We start from the raw sequence: 17,271 nt of genomic DNA, 5'->3' as shown, positions 1-17,271 counted from the left end.
TGCTCTAGTTTTGCTTTGGTCTTGTTTTGCTTATGTTTGCTTTTAGTATACACCAAGATTCTCTTTAGGAGCAGCTATGGGTTAGGCTAACATGTAGCAATTGGAGAAAGTTGACCCATGGAAAAAATTCAAACTGTAACTAGTACTTTCTAAGAAAAAATGGCTGTTCTTTCCCCTTTTGCCTTGGAATTTCCCTCCTTTTGCTTTCAGTTAAATAAATTATATTATGAAAGCTTGGGAGGGAGGGGGTGAACTCTGGCAAATAAACAAGGAAGGGCTTTACTAAGGCATTTCCAGGTGTGGATTTTGTTGTGCAATCATCCTGCCTCAGCCACCAAATTTTATGAGGAGGGCATAAAATTTCCAGAGGGCATCTTCCATTTTTTAATCTCCCCACAATTTCCTTTGCTGCTTCAATCTTTCTGCTGTTAAAGAAAGAAAAAAAATGCCAGTATGCTGCCTTTTAGTGCTAAGGGGCTATCAGTTTGGAAGCACCTGTAATATACTCTATCACACTGAGTATTATCTCTATGATCACCTGTGTTTTCACTACCAAGAAGTACAATTATTTCTAATGTGCATAATATCTACTTTGACAGATGTTATAAACCCCTTGCAGATTATGTATACCGTGTCACAAGGAAAGCGCCCGGACACAAGTGAAGATTATTTGTCACTTGACATTCCTTACAGAGGGTTGATGATATCATTAATGGAATGCGGCTGGGCCCAAAATCCAGATGAAAGACCTTCTTTTTCGAGTGAGTTTTCTGTTTTACATGACAGGGTAGGAAGCTCAGCAAGGATCTCCAAACCCTGCTCCTCTATGGATCAGTCCGTACTCTCCCCATCTGAATGCAATTGAAATGATGGAAGCTGCACACCAACATTGTGCTCAGTAATTCTGGGAGTGTATCTAGCATTGGTTGGCTGCCCCTCAGCTATCGATATTATCTAGTTCTGATATATAATTTCCACCAACTGTGTTAATTCCTATTTAGAGAATACACCAGTTTTTCTTCTGCAACTGCAGCTGATGAGTTTAAGATAATCCGATAACTGAAGCTTTCCTGAGTAAGTCATTTCCCTGCCTTATGTATGCTAAATTTCAATGAGGAGGTGATCACTGTTATTCCCATTTTACGGATGGGAAAACAAGGCAAGTTTTGGAGAAATTGAAAAGGTAAAAAGGAGAGAGAAAGAGAAAGGAAGAGACAGGAGATAGAAAAAGAATAATGTAGGTATCAAAAGGACCTTTTCACAAATCTCCTCTAATAAGGAAATAAGCATCACCATCACCATCATATACAGGACTAGGATAGAACTAATATTGTGAGGGGGAGGAGGAGGGGGAGGATACACATACCACATTAGCATTTCCAGCCCTTTAAATGCAGCCTCTTACATCAAACTGAATCAAGCTCCTTTAACCATTTCTAATTCGAGATGTGCCGAGGCCCTGGCATCACAATACTTAATTTTGAAAAAGCTTATGCCAATTAGACATTTCGATGTTTCAGTTCAGAATGTTATTTATTTATTTATTTATTTATTTATTTTTTCGATTTATATCCTGCCTTTTTCCTATAAAGGGCTCAAGGCAGCTTATATCTCCTCCTCCATCTTATTCCCACAACAACAACCCTGTGAGGTAGGTTGGGCTGAGAGTCTGTGACTGGCCCAAAGTCACCCAGTTGGCTCCATGGCTGAGTGGGGACTAGAACCCAGATCATCTGAGTCCCAGTCCCATGCTCTTAACCACTACACCACACTGGCTCCTTGTAATAATGGTACTTTTGACATGGATATAAAAATGAGAATATAATCTAGAATCAATGACATATACTTATTTTGTAAAGTATAAATTGAAAAATCAGTAGAATTAATGCAGCACATCTCACATTTTTGGTATGGACTTTTTAAGAGAACCTTGTTTAGACATGTCAAGCAGAGAGTAATAGACCAGTACATTTTTGAGGCTTTTTCAAACATAAATACCTATCTTTCTCATTAAGAAAAGAAGTTATTATTATTCTTTCCTTAATCCAGGCTATGATATACTGGCTTGGCTAAGGTTATCCTGGGCACAGTCCTTTGCATCTTGAGCCAGAACAAAGGCCTGCAACTTCCAGCCTGCCCCAGGCAGCTGCTTGGGGCATGCTGGGAGTTGTAGGCCTTTTCTTTGTCTAAACAAGTATAGAATATACCTTTAATGTGTCTGTTGCAGAGGCAAGCTTTTGAACTGGGAATGGATTTTCTAGATCTTTCTTTCGGATTATGCTACTGTAGTGCTTAATGAAATATTTCTGAAGATACATCATTTAGAATTGCAATGAAAGGCTTTATATCGAATTGCACTTGTGGTCACATCAACTATTTTGTAGAATCAGATTATATTCTGTAGAATTAGATATTTATTTTTGTTTAGGGGGAAAGTAAAGCTTGGAATTGCACACAATGACTTGGTTTTCACACAGTATTAACCATGCTTTATTGAACCCATGGCCTGTTGCCCTATCTGTTTATCTGACAGGTGATCAAACAAACTATTCTTCGTCTTCTTAATCTTTTTGTTGTTTGTTTTTCTTGTCCTTCATCTGTTCTCTTCCTCTTTCCCAAATGGCTTTGTGGCAGTATAGTACTGTCATGTTAGGGTGCCTGGGGTATTTTTTACTGCTGCCTCTCTAGCCTTGTGAAACAATAAAAAAAACACAGTTCTGGGTTCTCATATAACATTGACCCATGATTAAAACAACCTAGAGTTCATAACCCAACAACAATGCATGGTTTTCTTTTCTAGGTTGTTCATTGTTAACAAACTATGGTTTGTTAGAGCTGCTGAGTTCACACATCATAAAACCCAGAATTCAACATCTCTCATGCGTGAATCAGGTCCATGCCACACTTTCAAGTTATTGTAGCATAACTATGACCTTCAGATCATGTCTACTTTCAGATTAAGGTAAAAGAGACTGCAATAGTTTGAAAGCCCCTGGCAATACTTCCCGTTGTTTGATCAAGCAGTTACCACAATCCAGTATGACCACATTTTTTCCTTTAATATTCTAGTGTATTTTGAAATCAAAGACAGTTTTGTAAATATCAATATCAGGATTCACCATATCCCAACTTCACATATCAGCAAACACATCACTTGCTAAACTTTAAAAAGTTTTTAACAGTTCATTGAATGGAGCGGGGGACATGCTATATTGATAAGAAGAGGTTGAAATGATGGCACAGGGAAATAATATAGAAGCTATATCAAGAAACTGATTTAAAGCAAGGGTGCTAGACCTCTTTCAGCTTGAGAGCAGAATTCCAGTTCCCAGAAGCTCTCAGAAGCCATGTTCCAGTGCTGTGCAAGGCCAAAGGCAAAAGGGGGCTAGACCAAAGACAACAGTGCTGGAAACAAAAATACGAGCATATTTCATCTCGGAGCTCTTAACTATCAGTAACTAAGCTTTAAAATAGCATTTAGAATAGTAAAGAACGGCACACAAGTCAGGAAATCACAGCCACCAAACAAGTGGAATGAGATTTGTGGACGGAAGCATGGCCAGATTATACTCAAGGGCCAGGTTTTATTTATTCATTTATTTATTTATTACCTTTTCTATACTTCCTAACAGCCTGAAGGCTCTCTGGGCAGTTAACAAAGTCAAAAACATAAGGTAGACTCAATATAGCAAAACATTAAAACTGATAAAATCTCTAAACAAGCCAATAACAGCAAGCCCACCATCACTGTATCAAATTAAAAACTCCAGAACAGTAATCAGTCCAACAGCAGGTGAGATTTGCCCCCTGGACTGGAGGCTCCACCCCTGTTTAAAGTAATCTCATCTTACACATTTCTTGATGTAAGAGTATTTAGTTGGGTGTCCTTTATGTTTTACTAAAGTTTCTCTTTTCCTTTTATGTTCTATATTTGTTTTGTCCTCTGAATAACATTATTTGTGCCTCCAAACAAATATCTTTTCTGTTGCCTTTTGCCAAATATGGAAATAACCAGTTTCTGTTGGACTCCTGCTTCCTTTCAATGATCTGTCTAAAAGTTGAAAATTGTAATTTCCTGAACTGTAATTTTAATGAGTTCTCTGCAGAAGTGTTTGAATTGTGTCATTTTCTTTTTTGAGATAAGTAGCAGTGCTGTAAATTTTGTTATCGTTCTGGAATTAGTTTGATACTTTCAGAGAGGAATGTTTTGCCCTGTCAGGCTAGTAGTTCATGTTAGGTATTGCTCAACTACCTTTATCACATATCATGATGTTGCAAGGATTGTACAAACATCAGGCTGCAATCCCAATCACTAGTGGATGTCCAGGTCTAGTGTGACTATATAAATCAGAATATTATATATGTAACCTTCCCCACAGCAGGGATGCTGGGGATTTAGCCAGTTTTGAGACAGGGACTTGGCCTAAACATGGATTGCATGCTTAGGTCTCAGAACATCTTCAGGCTCAGGAGTGCAGTGTTATCCTCTGTAACGAGCAGACGCTGGGCTGGTTCACACAACCCCAATCCACTGTGGCTTAAACATTCCTGGAAAAACCCCTGTAGCAGCCTGTGAATTATTTGAGGGTTGTTTAAACTTCTAACAATCCATGCTGCCTCAGTCCAGATGACAGTAAGTCCAGCGTGCCGTGCAAATCATGCCCGGCACATGCCACCCTCTGCAGCAAGCCAGCAATGCGCCGCTGGCCACTGTGCACATTCAGGCTGCAGCAGGAGGTCAGCGTGTCTCATTCTGGTGTGTCCGTCTGGGGAGGACGGAGTGTTGCTGCGGTTAATGCACAGGCTGACTTGGTTCAGATGATCAAAACACGGCACCAGAGCCCAGCATGGCTCATTGATTTGTTTGTGTGTTTATTTATTTATTGAAACATTTTTATGCCGCCCCATTCGCCGAAGCCTCAGGGCGGCTTACAACACTAAGCTAAAATAATTATAATATACATCAAAAATATAAATATTAAATTAAAAATACAAAAATACAGTATAAAATGAGCTGCCCTGGCCAGATAAAATCCAATAATGTTAACAGTTGAAATGCCGCTTGAATAAAAAGGTCTTTGCTTCATCCTATTCCTGTTACTGCTACAATGACCAACAGAGTTTGTTCCTCCTGACCAGTAGGAGAGTGAGCCCTATTTACTGCCATGGTACACTCCCCTCCAAACCACACCCATCCTGAAACATTTTGGGTGTGAACTGCCACCTCTTCCTCCTCATTAGCGAGCCACCAATTTTAGGAATGCTCTACGACTGTACTTGGAGCTGGAGATGCTGTGTGGCAATCGTACCTGTACTGAAGTGGAAGGAATCCATTGACATGGCTGGGTTTGTGGGTCCCATAACAATGAATCATGAAAGTAGGTGCCAGAAAGCAGCATTTCAGACCGAATACCAGTTTTTAGAAAATTGTGCGTGGCAGGTGGCAGTGATATTTCAAAAATGCAGTCAGCTTTGTTTTTCCGTGGCTTTTGTGTCTGCCAGATCTAGGTAGGCCAAGTGTTTTCCAGGGATTGGCTGGTTTGGGTCTTTCTTTGCTTGTTTATTTTTGTGGGGGTGGTAGTGGTGGGAGGTTGTATCCTTAAATAGGAGTGCCCTTCTTTTTCATAAATCTGATGTCAAAGTTCATCTGCTTGACTAAAATGCTAGAACTGAGCACTGTCTTCTTGTTCGTTTAGGATGTTTAATAGAGCTTGAACCAGTGATGAGAAGTTTTGATGAGATACCTATTCTTCAAGCAGTGATAGAATTAAAGAAAGCCAAAGTAAGTTTTCCTTGTAATATGAACATTTACCAATGGTAATTATCTGTCTCAGCAAAGAAACTTGATCTCCATGTAACTGAAGTAGGATGTTGTATGCCTATAATATGCACCTGGATTCATAGTCCCATGCCAATTGACACAAGCATATTCATGTCTCTTGCAGTCTCAGTACGAGTGGCGATGCATTCACTTGGCTAGCAACAGATCCAGTGATGAGTCAATATCTTTAAATATATCAGTGCATCCTAGTCTACAGGAGGTAATACAACCTTTTCTATTATTGCTGTTGTTGCTGTACTTTTAAAAATCATTTTGTCTGTTATATAATCCTTCAAAAACTCAAAAGTACTTTACATGCATTCTCTTATTCTATTGTATTGAGGTAGTTAAAAGACATATAAAATCCCGTAAGAAGGTTCAGATTTCTTCTTCTGCTGTTGAAGACAGAGGCCCCTTGCTGCTGGAGCAAATGCCAGTTCAGAAAATCAATGTCAGTGCCGGGGGGGGGGGGGGTGTCCAATGGTCAGGCAGGGGAGTTGGCCAGAGAGGCCAGAAGATTATTCAACCTCAGCCTGTCCAGCTTCCTTTTCAGCCCACTCTGAAGCATCCTCACTAAAACATCTATCTAGCAAAAAAGAGCAGAGCTTGTAGTGGGAGGCAATACTTCCTTCACTGCTCCTCTCACCATGCAGAGCATCAGAATCTTGGGAGCCTTTGAACTGGGGTTTCCAAGCAGTGACAGATCACTCCATTGCCCTCTTCAAATAGTTTACTTAGCCCATCAATCATGGTACATTTGCCGGGCTCAACCCCAGTGGAAAGAGCACATAATTTGTATGCTGAAGGTCCCAGGATCAGCCTTTAGCATCTCTAGGCAAGGCTTGGGAAGATTCCTGGTGAGCCACTGCCAGTCAATGTCAATAGTACTGAACTAGATGCAACAGTGGTCTGGCTCAGGCTAGGGCAGCTTTGTATGTTCCTAAACTCCTACAGTGGAGAAACACCGGATGCATTGTGCCTCTTAAATTATTATTTTTAAATAAGTTTTATTTGAATTATAATCCTAAAAAACAACACACTATAAATAACATCCATCATCAAAAACATTGAACCCGCTGGGTCAGCCCCCACACCCTTCTTTTTCCATTTATAACAACTTTAAAAACATATTTAAATCTATGCAAAGACCCTTTTCTCTAGCCAATAATAAAAAGAGTCCGTGCCTCTTAAATTATTGAGTTAGTGCTGTCCCAAATTATTTGGTTCACACTTCCTTTTTGCATTTAGTGAGGGTAGCTTTCCCCCATGGAATGGAGTAACCTTTGCAGGAAGGAATATCTGCAGAATGTTTAGGTTGGGGTGGGCTTGCTTCTTAAGATGAAGTAGCTTTCAGGTCTTTCTCCTTTCTAAAAACTTGAAAAATGTTCCCTGTAATTTCAGGCAATGTGTCCTGTATTTCCTTTCTAACTGGAAACAGAATATCCCATGGGATTGTTGCTTTGTCACAATATAGTTTTATTCGCACGGGCATTTGTGGGTTGTGGATAACAGAGCTATCCCATTTACCAGAAAAGTTGCCAGTATTCGCCCTCAGCTTTGCAGGGTATTATTAGAGATAGCGAGAATGTCAACTTAGTGTTAAACTCAGTTCATATTTTTGGGCAATATGTAATCTGCATTGGTGACAGGGAATATGGAATGAAGGAATGACCATTCTAAATTTTACAAAAACTAGAAGGTTCTCTTCCTGGACCATGTAAGGAATAACTGATGAAAGATGAAAGCTCAGAGCTAGAACAAGCTTTAATACAGAAACATGAAGGCTTGTGGTAGATTCTGTAAATTTGGGGCATTTGTTTATTCAGTTAGTTTTTTTCAGTGATTATTTGGGTCTAATGCTACATAGTTTTGCTTGCATCAGAACAGAATGAGTTTTATGACAATTTGCTTTTTACGGTTTGTTTTTTACAGCAGGTGTGGCATTCTGCATCTGGCACTGTTAGGTAGAAAGATGTGACTGTATGCATGTGTGGTGCCAGTGATCCATTGCAAAAGTTTCTTGGGCTTGCTTTGTCACCCTCAAATTGAAACTTGCAAGTCTGGGCCTGGCTTTGCAACAACTTACATACACAGACAATACGCCCTACAATAAGCACTGAAAATTCCCATTGCCTGCTACTTTCAGAATATGGAAAAATGTTGGCATTGTGGGGAGGAAGATGATGTAAAAATCATTATTCAACCCATATCTTGTGTGTATGTTCATCCCAGGAAACCCATGTGTCCAGATCACAAAATGATGGACAACCTCTACAAAGTGTTCTTCGGGATATGTCAAAACAGTGCAATGTCCTTTCAGAAGGTATGTTCCCTTGACCTAGTATAGCTCTGATCAATTGGAATGCAGTAGTCACGTGGCTGCATCTTTTATGTATGAAGCAGCTGGGTGGTGCTTTTCCAATCCAATGAATGATGATAGAAGGGACTGGGCCAAAGTGAATGGGGAAGAAACAGTTGAATTGATAACACATCATTCATGGCAGGTTGCTTAGACTGCAAGCAGGCATCTGTAGGCACCTGTGTTCTGTTTAGGCTGTTCCCCAGGTTACGATATGAGTGCCAAATAAACTCAAATAGGCTGACATTCTAGAGTCAACCTAACCAAGCATAGCAGCAAAGAATATTAGTCCATTATCCTTATCAGATAAGGGTGAGTACAAAGTTATAAATACAATGATATGATATGACCTGGTTGTACTGGTAGAAGTTTTATGGGGAAAGCTTGGGCACCATGATAATACAGCAGGTTCATCCTGTCTGTCTACCTCTGGACAAGCCTGTTTGGTCTTCATTCTAGCTGTTTATCTTTTTTTTTTTAGTTCTTCAACTCCACCAAGTGAAACAGATTGAAAACCTGGGGCTGAAATAGCAGGCAGTGCAACATTACAGAATGCCCCTATCTCCAACCTTAACAAAGTCTAGGGCCCAGGCCTTGAATATTGCAAAGCCAAGCTCAGAGCTCATCCCAAGCATTAAAATAAATACTACAAAGCTCAGAGCCCACCTCATAGACTCATAAAATAATAGAGTTGGAAGGGGCCATGAAGGCCATCAGGTCCAGTCCCCTGCTGTTGCAGGACTCCAGTCTGATGAAAAGTATTATAGAACCTTGTTACCATCCCGAGCTTGTTTTCTCCTTTTTCAAGAGCCCAGCACAAGCCTTTGAAAAAGGCTGCCTTTTGGTGGATGTTTTTGTCTTCTAGAGGTTGGATCTAAGCGGATTGCTGATGCAGGCCATGCTGCTGACAGATCACCCCCCGCACCCACCTGGAAAGCAGCCCCTGACCACCCTTTGAGCAGCTGCTCTGGCACACAAGTGGGCACTGCTGCCAGTGGGGGGGGGGGGCTGCTTCCCTGGCAGGCACCCCTGATCGAGCACTTTCCCGCATGACTGGCTTTCTTTGGTGCAAGTGGCAGCCACCATGTGAGCAGCTGCTCTTGTGCAGGAGTGGGAGGAGCTTACACAGGACACGGGGCTGCACTTACCAGCAACATGGATTCCGGGCCTCCACGAGGCAGACAGGAGTACAGCGAGCCAAATGTAGGGAATCCGCTGGCTTCCTTGCACATCCCCATCCACAAAGTGGGATTTATAGTTGCAAGAAAGAGTGCAGAAGGCTCTGGAGTCAAGCCCAGGGAATCCAAAGATCCCACCCCCAAAATGGATTGCTCACACATCCCTAAACCCAACACCTGCCTTAGGAGATCTCTAGAGCATGTTACAGCACATCATTCCTGAGGCAAAATCCACTTATCCAAAGTTTCAGAGAAGGCCAGAACCCCCTCTGCTGATTACCAATCAGTAGTTTCCTAGCTTTTGTGCAGCACCACCACCACCCCGCCCTACTGCCTCCTAGTGATAATTTCAGTCATCCAGTGACTGAAATTAAGATCTTTAAGCTAAATACGATGGTATTTGGTACTTTTGTTTTCAACCCAGAAAGTCTCATCCACCAAAACAGCATCTCCAAAATGGAATGTGGACCTCAGACTGAAAGCGATTCGGCAACCCTGTTCTTGAGCCTTTGCTTTTGCTCACAGCAACAGTCTTCCATCCCGTGCAGCAGTCAAGGGATGCGTGTTTCTAAAGCCACTGATGATAGGAGGGCTGGAATATGAAACAGTGCCATCAAAAATTACACTATGTTCATCCAAGCTTCTGGGAGTGACCAGAATAGCTTGTCAGGGGATCCCACAAGGGAAATAATATGTTGGTTCTGGGATAGTTTTGTTTTATACTGAATTTGGTGTGGTATGAACTCAAAAATGCATTGCATTGCTTCTTCTTCACTGAAGGTAGCGAAGACTCTTCTGGTGTTCCACACTCACTGGTTAGCTGCATCTCACTGCCTCTGAATATCCAGCCTTATGCTTCTCAACGGAGCTTTTCCTCGTCCACCACAAATAGTTCTAATTCATCGAATTCCATGCCATGCATGCTGCAGCCATCAGGACCTAACTCAGGTACGCAGGAGGTATTTTTGTATCCCACCCATATGAATGGCTATATATTCATTAGCAGGGTATTGTAATACCGAACAGTGTGCAGTGTATCCAAATTTGGGGCTGGTTAGGAGTAATGATGCAACTTCTGTAGATTCATATTCAGCTCCGCTGCATGTGCTGCTGTGGGTGAGCTTATCTGATTTGTGACAAAAAAATCTAACTGTGCTGAAGATGCTTCCTTATGAATGTGTGCTGTACAATTTCTATGAATCACTGAATTATAAAACATGACATATTTCAGATGATGGAATATATCATACTATGAATCTTTCTGAGATTACTGTTTACGTATGCTTTATGCTTCTGAATAACTATAGATAGGAGTAGGTTGCATATCACTGTAAAATTACTGATGTGTGAATCCCAGTAAATATTAATAGTAAGTATTAATGCCAATGATTATTATTGAGTGTTCCTAACTCATAACGTTAAGGGAGCAATCCTATGGCCCCTAGACATTGTTTGAGGACATAGAGTAGTAGGGATTTGCCCATCTCCAAAGTAGAGAACGGTTCTTTAACTTCAGAAGGGGAGTTACAGATCCAGTCACCTCCCCTGAAGCTGGCACAGCAAGAACTGTACCAGCTGCTGTCTGAGGACAGAAGATCAACTCTGAGATTAGGAAAGGGGGCATTCCAGAGGGCCAGGAGGTGAGGAGACCAGAAGAGTAGAATATCTCCAGTTCCTTCCCTGCCCCCCCCTCCAGTTGCTAGATGAACAAAGAACACCATCCACTGAGCATGCAGACCAGGAGGACTGGTAGGCAAGGTTTGCCTTCATCATTCCTCCTGCCTTGCACAGGATGACTGGAAGCTTCCAGGTTCAGGGGCTTCCAAGGATCAAGGGCGTAGTCAATAGGAATACATTTTAAATGTAATGTATTCCACAAATAAGCAAAAAATGTGGAGTGAACAAGAAAATGAAACAAGTGAACAAGAAGTAAAACTATGAAGAGAAGGAAAATATGCTTCCTTCCCTTCATTGAATGAACAGACAAGATTCCTTTGAGAAAATAGCAAATGAATAAAGGTGAACAATCAAGATGGAAGTGTTACTAATTTAAACACAGAACTCTTAGTAGTGCAATCTAGTAGTGCATGTCTGCCCAGAAGGAAGAGTTCTGTGGGCCTTATTCCCAGGGAAGGACTGCATCCTTAAATACTGTGTTTTCATTACACAAGTGTTAAGTTTCAAGTGAAGGATAGAATTCTGGTATTTCAAAATTCAGACAAATAGGCAGTTCTCGCCCAAGGGGTTTATCTTATTTTGATGTTATTTGTATATGTTCAGGATGAGTCAACTCTGTTGTTGTTGTTGTTAGATTTTTTGATGAAGACTCTGCAACCACAGGACATGACCGTAGCGCACCAATGGATCCAAAATAAAAGAGAGGAAATAGTCAGCCAGATGACTGAGGCTTGTCTCAACCAGAGCTTGGATGCCCTCCTCTCACGGGATTTAATCATGAAAGAAGATTATGAACTTATCAGCACCAAACCAACAAGGACCTCCAAAGTCAGGCAACTTCTTGATACTACTGATAGCCAAGGAGAGGAAGTGGCTAGGGTTATAGTGCAAAAACTGAAAGATAATAAACAGATGGGACTTCAGCCATATCCAAATATTTCTTCTGCAAATAGGCCCACATCCTTGAATTCATAAACATCAACCTAAAGAACTCACAGTGTTTCCTTAAAACTTGGAGTCCTGTTTCCAAAAAGTCACTTTATGTATCTGTTGCATTGCTGTAGAATGGTCTTTCTGAACCTGGTACCTTCCAGATGTTTTAGAGTACAACTCCTAGTACTTCTGCTTACTGTCTCTGCTGTCTTGGACTGATGGAAACCGAGGTCCAAAACAGCGGGAAAGATCCAGGCTGGGGAAGACTGCACTACAGTGAAGTGCAGAGGTGGGGTGGGAGGAGGGTAAGGGTAACTGAAAGTATTAAATGACCTCCTTGTCATTTTTAAACATTTTATAAACTATTTTTGCACCACACACTTGGAGTTTCCTCACTTAATGAAGACACACATATTTTGTGGATCTTTAAAATAGGGAAAATATAAACTATCATGGAGAATATGTGTGGCGTTACTGTCTTTATATGCCCTCTCTTGTCTGCTTTGAGAAAACAGAAAAAGGATATTGGTTTTTAGCCAGCTGTTGAAATTACTGCCAGAGCGTGTTTTTCAAGCCTTCTACCTAAAAGAGAAACTTTTGTGCTTTGACTTGTTCTGATGTGGGAGCCACTGCCCACCAGCTCCATCATTTCTGAGCATCATGGGTGATTATCACGTCTCTTTTGAAGCACATGACCAGCTCATTTGGAGCATTGCTTTTGACCTACTAAGAGATTGGGCATGCATCCTGGAATGTATCCTCCATTCCTGGATTGCCAGCTGAGATCCTTTCCTTGAAGAACCTCCTATAAATATCTAGGAAACTCCAGGATTGCACAGCACTCATTTTAAAAAGCATTGCTCTAACACAGGAATGCAGAACCTCGGGGCCTGATGATCTGGTGGTTTCCTGGCTTTTGTGCAATTTTCCCCCACTCTAAAAGGACAGCGTGCCTTTCAGAAGGCTTAGTCACTGGCAGGAAAGCTGCAAGCTAAAACTCACTGGCAAGTTGCCTGGACTGATTTCCAGGGTAAATCCAGTGCCTGAGTTCACATGACATGGCAAACCCGCCTGGCTTAAAAAATGAGGGATGGTGTTGTGTGAACCCACAATGGTTCATTCAAGGTGACTTATAATCCTGCTCTAAGACTTCTTCTGCGGTTTAGGAGCCACCCCTGGACCTGGCATGTTTTCTGAACCCAGATATTACAACAAGCTCAAAGATGGCCCAGACAGCTGCTAAGTTACTTGGCAAAAAGTTGTTCTGGCCAGATCCCAATGACAGCTGTCCTAAAGTGCCCAAGTTAGCTGATGCTGCTATCCAAGTGGATTTGCTTGGAGCTTCCTCCTTTGGGCCATCAGAAACAATGAACCAGCTGAAGCCATCTTTCTTACCGGAGTCCCCACTGGCCATTGTGTGCCAGCAATATGACCACAGAGTCATGCTCTGTTTGCTCTCCTTTATAGGAGGCTGAGCAGAGCATGGCTTGTCCCCACTCCATTGCTGAGCAGCTACAGCTCTGGGTGGAAGGGTGCACTCTGCTTAATCCTCTACAGAAGGCCAGGCACAGCTCAGCTCCTGGCTGCCTGATGTCACCACCAGATGGGAGTAAAGCATCAGAATGGTGCTGCTGATGATCTTGGAGAAGGAAGCCACAGTGTGGTGCCACTGCCAAAATCAGGATCAATGTCAAAAGCCCTCACTGCTACTCATGAGGTCTACTCATGAGTTGGGGTGAGGACTGTGCTCCTGTGGGGTCTCCTGGGATACTTTTGGTAGGACTGTGGAGAGGAATTGGCTCAAGACTCCTGCTGTGCCTGGTAATTTTGTCTGGCTATCCTGGACCCTAGACTAAGCCACACCAGGGAAGTCCAGCATCTGTCTTCTTTTTCCAGAGCCACAGTGACTACAGGTTAACAAGCCATGATCATTAATATATTTATAGTATTATCTTGTAGATGCCTGCTTGGATGTAAGATCCACTGAATTCAGTGGCACTTACTCTCAGGTTAGTGGGTGTAGGATCCCACCTTTGATGTCCATGTATCAATTGCACTTCTATTCAGATTAGAAGACATTGAAGAGAACTGGAGAGAAGCTATTGGGGCAGAAATAAACTACTTTTCATATGCAAGTTCTACTTTGTTTAGGAGAATGTGGACAGATTAGAATACATTTCATTCCTTTGCAATATGACTGTTTACCACTGAATGAAGAAGGAATTCTTTCCTTAAAAAGTGGGACAGATGAAGCTAATTATTTCCATGTATCCATCTGAATGAAAAATGTCTCCTTATGGAAAGAATATCATATGGACTGCTATATGTAAAATAGTTCAGAATATAGTTTCTGAATGATGGCAACAAAAATCATGGTTTTGTGAGTATGCATTCTCCGTCTTGTCCAGTGAAAGCACCAAGCACCCTGCTGAACAGAACAATAGAGAAGTTAGACAGTGGAGGGAGAGCCTTGATGTAATTCATTTCTGTCTAAATGGTATGGGCTTGAGCTGGCTTGGAAATGAGTCAATTCACCTGATCCCAGTACCTTTCAATCTTTGTTACTTTACCAGTATTCTTAGCATCCCATGCGGATTTGCAAGCTGGGGAGAGAGTGCAACACACCTGCTTTGCAGACAGCAGGCTCCAGGTTAAATCTCTGGTATCTCGAGATCAGACTACATAGCAGAGGAGGGCTGGTGCCAGAAAGATCATACATTACCAGGCTAAATCAACACATAAACTGATCTAAGGCAGTTTCTTATGTTTTTTTCCACTGGAGACTGATCTCTTCAAGGTGCTTTTATCAGCACTACCAGTAACTAACTCGATATAGGCCTTTATCAATAAAATACTGGAATTGGTGTATACATGATTTATAATATTTTCTGAGCTGCAACAAAATGTTAATGTTTGCTTATGTCAAAAAGCATTAACTGATGCAAATAGTGGAGGCAACATAAACTTCCATGAGTACCCAGAACCAGTAGGTCTTGCATAGAAAACCAATTGGAGCTAATGGTAAATATCTGTGATTAGCCTAGTTGTACCCCTGATGCTTGTCTTCGTTCAGCTAATGAGGACTTAACTGCAGTGCTTGTGTGAAGGAAAGCCTTTAATTTTATCAAACCACCCTAATATTGATCTATTCCTGGAAATGGTGAATCATAGGGGTTCTATACACAAAGTGCAAAATGGCATAGAGATTATTGCTTGCAATTGCCAGTTTGGAGCTCAAAGACTTATCTGGCCAAAATATAGTACCTGGAGCTGGAGTGAAGAAACTAGGATTCTATCCACCTCCCTTCACCTTCCCCATTTCTCCCAATCTTTTAATGGTTCCCATCTTTTGGTCAGTATAAATGGATGAAGAGACCAGAATGTATCAAAGCAAACAAAGCAGAAGGTTTACAACATGCCAGTCTCACCAACATTTGACTTAACTACTTAAAGATATTATTATAAGGAGGTGTCTTACCAAATTTGCATGCTCCAGGGAATTGCCACTGACCTGCATAAAATATGGGAATATCCTGTGGGAAAGAAAGTAGAAACTAACTCTGGAATACACAATCTGATCTAAAGGTGTGGGCATCTTCCCATGAGTAGGCAGAGGCCCAGCAGCCACAGGGTCCTGATTTACTGTATGCAAGAGGGCAGCTCTCGGTGTACATGCATGCCAAGGACTGGTCCACACATGGCAGCTTCCAAATGTGTGGGAACCCTGGTTCACTTTACCCATGTCGGAAAAAGTACTTTGCTGGGCTGCATGTGTGTATGAGCAAGAAGCTAGAGAGGAACAAAGAGTTATCCATCTTTCTGAAGTACAGAGGTTCTTTACTCTCTGAGCTACTTAATTGGAAGACACTAGAACTGATACTTAGTGCAGGAGCAAAGGATACATACATAGCTAGGGATGAGTAAGAATTTAATTGGGTTTGCTGATAACTCATCAATGTCTTCATAAACAGGATGAAAAGAACTAACAATTTAAACAAACTGAATGTGAGAGAAAGTAAAAGTGACATTTGTCCACCCCTATTCAGGGTATGAATCACAACACAAAGTTAAATGGGTATTCTTAGGAGGAGGCAGTCTTTATAACTCCCTGTATATTGTGAATTTTTGCTTAAGAAATTTGTAATAAACCCTTGATATTGTCATTGTTGGCTAAATATGTATGTAGGTGTGCATATGGATAGACATAGTTTGACATCTTCACAATTTGTGTTTATGTGTTCCAGTTTAATCCACCTACTCATTTTCCATTTTAGCAATACTTTAAAATTCAACTTCTAGCCTATTTAAAATTTCATCCTAACAGAATGTCTATAGTGTGTTTGTGTCTTTAGCATGTTGATTCACAAATATTGAAGGCCTGATGTACAGTACAATAATGTACCAACCATCAGAAGGCAAGGGTTCTGACATCAGTAGAATATGAATTTTGGCTTGTCTGCTGATTATCCTCTGCAGAAAAAAAATGGTGTAGAAGAAATCACTCTTTCCTGGCCTACCCTGCAGTGTGGGAGCAAAGTGGATTCCAAACCACTGTCAAAACGGACAGGACCATCTGTTGGTACAATGACATTCAGCCTGTCTTACAAAGGACAGTGCTCTATTCGAAAGGGTATCCAAGAGCTGTCCTAGTCGACAGCTCCCTCTGCTTGAAAGCCAGCCCAGTCCAAATCCAGTCTAAAGATAAAGAACCAGAAGAATTGTTGCACATGAAGCGTTAGCTCCCAGGCAGGGAGGCACTCCACAGAACATCTCATCAGACTCTGCCCCACTATGGTGAGATTTACTGTATTCCTACTTGAATAATAATTATTACTTCTAAATTTGCATGTGGACTTAAATCACCAGATACACATTTTACTCAAAATGCCTTCTTTTCCCTAGTTTTAGTAATGTGGTTCCTCTTTTTTGGCATTTTTAAGCACCTAGCCTATCTGTTGAGAAGGGTGTATGTGTGTACACACACACACACACACACTCACACATGTGCACAACTCCTATCCAGTAAGACTTCATACACCTGCAGGGGTGCTGAATGCAATATAACTTTCCCTTTGCATAAGTGTGTATTGGGTCACCTAAGATAAGAAGAGTGATGTAAAACTTATTCTTGAGCATACTATCCAACATAAGCATCTCCTATTACATGGTATTGGTTGGTCTTCATTCTCTCATTTACTGCTGGCTTAAAATAGCACAGCCATTAAGCACTGTGATTCAAGAGGAATAGAATTTCTCAGAACTGGAAATAACTTTCCAGCAGTGAGCTCTTGTAAATCATCGTT

The 17,271-nt window shown here is 41.4% G+C and overlaps 1 protein-coding gene across 2 annotated transcripts in view; it reads left to right on the top strand.

Annotated features, from left to right (window-relative positions):
• The window catches only part of RIPK2 (receptor interacting serine/threonine kinase 2), a 35,270-nt gene extending 18,981 nt beyond the window's left edge, over positions 1–16,289 (top strand). For both annotated transcript variants that reach the window (XM_044424498.1, XM_044424499.1), the window contains exons 6-11: positions 600–761; positions 5,697–5,782; positions 5,946–6,041; positions 8,054–8,144; positions 10,139–10,306; positions 11,670–16,289. In XM_044424498.1, coding sequence (XP_044280433.1) covers positions 600–761; positions 5,697–5,782; positions 5,946–6,041; positions 8,054–8,144; positions 10,139–10,306; positions 11,670–12,010 — 944 coding nt within the window. In that variant the 3' untranslated portion in view covers positions 12,011–16,289. The remainder of the gene's footprint in view (positions 1–599; positions 762–5,696; positions 5,783–5,945; positions 6,042–8,053; positions 8,145–10,138; positions 10,307–11,669) is intronic.
• The last annotated feature ends 982 nt before the right edge of the window (positions 16,290–17,271 follow it).

This window comes from Varanus komodoensis, unplaced genomic scaffold, assembly GCF_004798865.1.
Source record: "Varanus komodoensis strain SLA01 unplaced genomic scaffold, ASM479886v1 scaffold14_1, whole genome shotgun sequence".
NCBI lineage: Eukaryota > Metazoa > Chordata > Lepidosauria > Squamata > Varanidae > Varanus > Varanus komodoensis.
This window is presented reverse-complemented; position numbering and strand designations above follow the sequence as displayed.